Below are 5116 nucleotides of genomic sequence, written 5' to 3' on the forward strand. Positions count from 1 at the left end.
CTCCATGTGGTAATAAAAAGGTATAACTTTAGCAATTAAGAGGCAACTGGAAAGACCAAAAAGAAATGAAAACTCTAAAGGGGGAATTTCAGACTGTCACAGATGATAAAACATCATGAAGTTATAAGGAAACTCCTAATCAGTTACATTTACATCAAAATGAATGTCCAGTTAACTTCTTGTGTGGCAAGACTAAAGTAATAACATAAAAATGTAGTACTGTTAATAAGTGAAATAGTAAAACAGAAATATCCCAAATACAGACTGAACTGTCTCCCCGCTCTACTGGTCACTCGGCATGCTTTAAATTCAAGATTGCCCTTTCAGAAAAGAGGTCCCTTAAGGACAGATAACCTCAATGATATATCTAATATACTAATTCAAAAATAACCAAGACAATTTCAAAAGGAGAAAAACGGAAACAGAAAAAGTAACATCCTACATAAGATGTTATGTATTAAGGCAACAATTATTTACACTATTATTTATTGACAACTCAATCATTTCTAAAGCATTATTAATCATAAAGCAGTATTGGTCACTTTACACACTTGAGAAGTCCTACTCATTGAGGCTACACTTAATTTTAAACTGACCCTAAACATAAAACTACACACTTAACCTAAAAGAAAAAGAAAGAAGAAAAAAAACAAACAAACACTGGTTCAGGCAAAGGAGACCGGCTTAAGAAAATACATCAAAAAATACATAGACGTTCCAAGCCTCCTGTAGGGTAGCGTTTTCCACGGGAAACTGTTTTTAAGAAGTCAGTTATCTACCTCTGCCTAACTGGGATCTTAGAAACTGCCACACTAGCTAAACTTAAGGAGAACGAAGATTAAAAACATTTTACAAAGAAACAACTAAAAAGCGAAGGACATAAAATCCTTGTAGAATTATAGGGTGAATAAGAAAAGAAAAGGCTTGCAATCCACCCCACCACCACTCTCCCCCGCAAAAAGTTGGGAGTGTTCTAAGAATTAAAGAGATGTAATCAGCGAAAGATAGAAAAAAAAGGAGAAAGAGAAGGGGAAGGGGAGGTAAGTAAAGGAAAGGAAGAAGAAAAACATTTTAACATAAAACAGTCATTCTATTCTGTGTAAGCAGAGTGTGGTATAACTCTAAAATGTGTCTATTAATGCAAAATGAATGACCACTTTAAAGCCATCCTATATTTTAGTACGCTACACTACAGATTCATCACAAGCTACTTGCAATAAACACATTCCTTTATACCTCTATACCTTCCCTTCCTGCCTCAAGATACCGTCAGAGAATGAACATACACAACTTAAATTATTTGATTTTCCTGGGTGCTTCACTTCTCCCCTCCCCTGGAACACAGTATATTTTTTTTAAGTTCACATAAACTTAAAATTGATAACTAGCACTAGTAACTCATTCCTTTTAAAACCTGCTTAATTTTGAAAGTTCTAGTAAAATGGGTCCAGGTTGGAAACGAAAAACTACCTTATAAGGGTATAAAAGATTGAAAGCAGGAAGCGGCTTTGACAAAACTAAGGAAGTTGCAGCGCGCTTGCTCACTGGGGGACTTTTTTGAGGCTAAAGAAGTAACACATGACATCTTTCTCTCTCGAATTAAAATGTGACTTGGTTCACTGGTAAAAAACGAAGAGGGAGATGGAAGTGGCCAGGAGTCGAAAAGAGAAGGTGGGTGGTCAAACGAAAGCCCCACTCTAGGTTCCCATTTTCAGAGTCCGATTCTTCCCTTTCCCCACCCACACCCTGAGCAGTGTTGTCAGAGCAATCTTGCAAAACCTACAAGGAGCGCTTCTCTTTTCTCCCTCCTGAGCCAGGCCGGTCCCGGCGCTCATCCACTAGGTCCCCAATCCCACGGGCAGAAAGGGGCGCGGAAGGAAAGGCTGGGTGGGTCGAACACAGCGACCACCACCAGGGCGACCGCGGCCCTGGGGAAGGGGACCGTCCCCACCTCTCTCTGGGTGGTGCTGCCCACCGCAGTGGGGGAAGGGCAGGGAGGGGTCGCGCGAAGGAAGCTGCTTCTGGGGGAGGGGGTGGATCTTGGACCTGCGCCCCAGTCCCAGGAGGGTGAAGCGGGTGCACGAGGGAGGCCCTGGCTCCGGGCCCCACCCCTCGCTAGCCGGCGGGTCTGAGACTGACAGCCGGCGGCCGCACCTCGGCGCCCCATTCATCTCTCGGCCTCCGCCCTCCCCCGCCATTTTCCTTCCTCCGCCTCAGTTTCCCCACCGCAGCCCATCAGCCCCCTTACCCCGTGCCACAGTCCACCACACAGGCCGGCAGCCGTCCCGCCATCTTCCTCCTCTCCTGCTGCTGCTGCTGCCACTGTCTGCTCCGTGCTGGTAGGGGCCAGAGATTAGCGGCAGGAGATAGAGGCTATCTGACCATCCACTGCCGGGCCGCCCTCACCGTCCGGGGGGTAGCCGGGAATCCGAAGCAGTAGCAAGAGAGCAGCAGGCTGGGTCAGCGGCTAGCACTTCCGCAACCCAGGCAGGCAGGCAGTCCCCGCCCTGCCCCGCCACGGCCTCCTCCCCCTCTCACTTCCCTCCTCCTCACTCCTGCCCCCACCCTACAACTTCTTCCCCTCGCGCCGCCTTTCCCCGGGAAGCCAAGATGGCCGCCGGTGCCGACGCCCGGGCCAGGCCAGGCCCAGGCCCGAAGCGCTCCCCCTTCCGGCTCCGAGCGGGAGGGGCGATGGAGCATGCGCGCTGAGGTGCGGCCGCCGGCCTGCTTAGAGTAATCCACCTCGGGTTTTCCAGGAGGGTGGAGGCGGGCAAGTTCGCCCGAGCTTCCAGGTCTTCTGAAGCGAGAAAGGGCTTTTCGCTTCCAGCGTTTGGGTTAGTTTCAGTTACCTCTGTGCTAGATTAAGGGGTGGAAGCGCCTCCTGCAGCTAGGAATAGCTTGTCCAGTGCCGCCAAAAAAACGCCTAATTGAAAACGTTGTCAGCGGCTTGCAGCCATTCTTATAACTTGAGTGACCGCTCTTCTGGGTGGAAAAGAGCGGTATCAGACGAGGTTGAGCAGTTGGGGAACGTATAAACAAAGACTTGCGCCCTGGTCCGCGGCCTTTGTTCTGAGGTTTTATTCTGTTACTCTTGTGCACTGTTGAAGCCCCACCTCACCCCCGGGCAGGCCTGTGTGCACAAGGAAGGCAGACCTCAGGAATGTATCCTGCGTAACATACACAAATACGTCTTCATTCAAGGCTTTGGGGGATAACAAAAATTTCCCTCTTAGAGTAGTATGATCCTGCTATCAGGATAATACCAAGGATTAAGGCCAGGAAAAACAATTTAAAAGTTGATAACTGCAAGCGGAAGGCAGTATGGGAAGGAACCACCTCACCTGGAAGGCAGTTAAAACACAGATTGCTGAGCCACACCCCCAGAGTTTTCGGATTCCTTGGTCTGGAATAATGCCTGAAATTTTGCGTTTCTAATAAGTTCCTAGTGCTACTTTAGGAACCTAAAGGTTAATAGCTTTCCTCTCCAATAGGTTTATGATACACCATCATAGATTTGCTTATGGGAGGCTAAAATAAAAATATTTTTCTTAAGAAAGAATGTCTTATTCAGTCCAGTAGATCATACAGTATGGTGTTAAGCTGACCTAAGGGATGGAATACGGGTTTTTCATTCATTCATTTAACAGACAAGTATTGCTCACCTACTCTATTATGGGCGGGACCATGCCGAACTCTGAATAAGAGGGGGTGCCAACAGATAGTATCTCTGCTCTGAGAGTTTGCAGAATAAAGGACAAATAGATAAATTGCATTAAAAGCAACAGAAAGAAGGCAGGGGACTCTGAGAAATGAGGATGGGGAGTTGGAGAGTGTGAGCAAGATGGGAGGTAGGGAAGGCGTCTCTGACAGCTGGCATTTAAAAGCTGGGGCCTGAATGATGGCATGATATGGGGGGAAAGGTGAGAAGGAAGAGAAGCCCCCATGAGTGGGAATAGTAAGTGTCAAGCTGGGCTTCTTCCTTAAATTGAAAGAAAATCCAAGTGGTCAAAGTGAAGTGAATCAGGGAAGATTAGGAGGTGAAGCCTGAGAGATTAAAAAAAAGAATCAAAACAATGGAAGAATTGTAAACTGCTCTAAGCATTTTAATGTTGACCCTAAAAGCGACTTGAAGCCATCTATGGGAGATTTAGACAAGAAATGTGGAAGCTTTGTAGAAAATATATCCAACAAAGTCCACAATGAATCATACATTGTATCATACATTGTGTGCTGGAGTTCAGGGAAAGAAGTGTGTGAGGACTAGCTTCCAGATGGCACTGGGTAGGTACAGGGGAAACTCAGTAAGGAGCAGCAGTAGCATAATTAGAGTCCAGCTTATCCACAGCTATTCTCACTAGATCCTAAAGGATGACTTTTCTCAGAAGTTGTCTTCAAAGAAGTCATACAGAAGTAGTTCTTTCAGATGTATCATTGTTGGTTTTTCCTCTGCATTTTAGACCATTAGATGGGATTCTTTGCTTCCACTATCAGGTAATTAAAATCAGGTAATTAAAGTCATTTGGGGAAACATTTCTTTAAAAATTGGCTCTGACCAAAAAGACAGATGTGGCTTGGTAAAGGTACTATAAATGGTTGTTTCCATTAGTTACAGGTAGTAACTAGGAGTGAAGAGATCCTGATCCTGGGGTTCCAAAAGCAGAGGTCAGGCTCGGTGACTGGCTCAAGTGGCTAAGGTGCCAGCCACATACACCTCTCAGCTGGCAGGTTTGAATCTAGCCCGGGCACCAAACAACAATGACAGCTGCAACCAAAAGATAGCTGGGCGTTGTGGCTGGCGCCTGTAATCCCAGCTACTAGGGAGGCAGAAGCAGGAAAATCACTTAAGCCCAGGAGTTGGAGGTTGCTGTGAGCTGTGGTGCTTGAGGCTCTACCTCAAAAAATAAATAAATAAATAAAAAGCAAAGGTCACTCCACTAACCTATGCAGGTAGCCTTCAAGGTGGCAGCCCACACTCTACCCTTGGGTGCTGGAGTTCAGGGAAAGAAGTGTGTGAGGACTAGCATCCAGATGGCATTGGGTAGGTCCAGAGGAAACTCACTAAGGGGCAGTAGTAGCATGGGTGATTGCCATGGAAATAGTGATATCAAGGATCAGA

The 5116-nt window shown here is 46.4% G+C and overlaps 1 protein-coding gene across 1 annotated transcript in view; it reads right to left on the reverse strand.

Moving 5' to 3' along the window:
- Positions 1-2624, reverse strand: part of LOC100948324 (actin-related protein 3) — a 71544-nt gene extending 68920 nt beyond the window's left edge. Inside the window, 1 exon segment of the mRNA XM_023515850.1 lies at positions 2249-2624. Coding sequence (XP_023371618.1) covers positions 2249-2292 — 44 coding nt within the window. The 5' untranslated portion in view covers positions 2293-2624.
- Positions 2625-5116: the final 2492 nt, after the last annotated feature.

The sequence above is a fragment of the Otolemur garnettii genome, unplaced genomic scaffold, assembly GCF_000181295.1.
Source record: "Otolemur garnettii isolate 467f Iridium unplaced genomic scaffold, OtoGar3 scaffold00080, whole genome shotgun sequence".
Taxonomy (NCBI): Eukaryota; Metazoa; Chordata; class Mammalia; order Primates; family Galagidae; genus Otolemur; species Otolemur garnettii.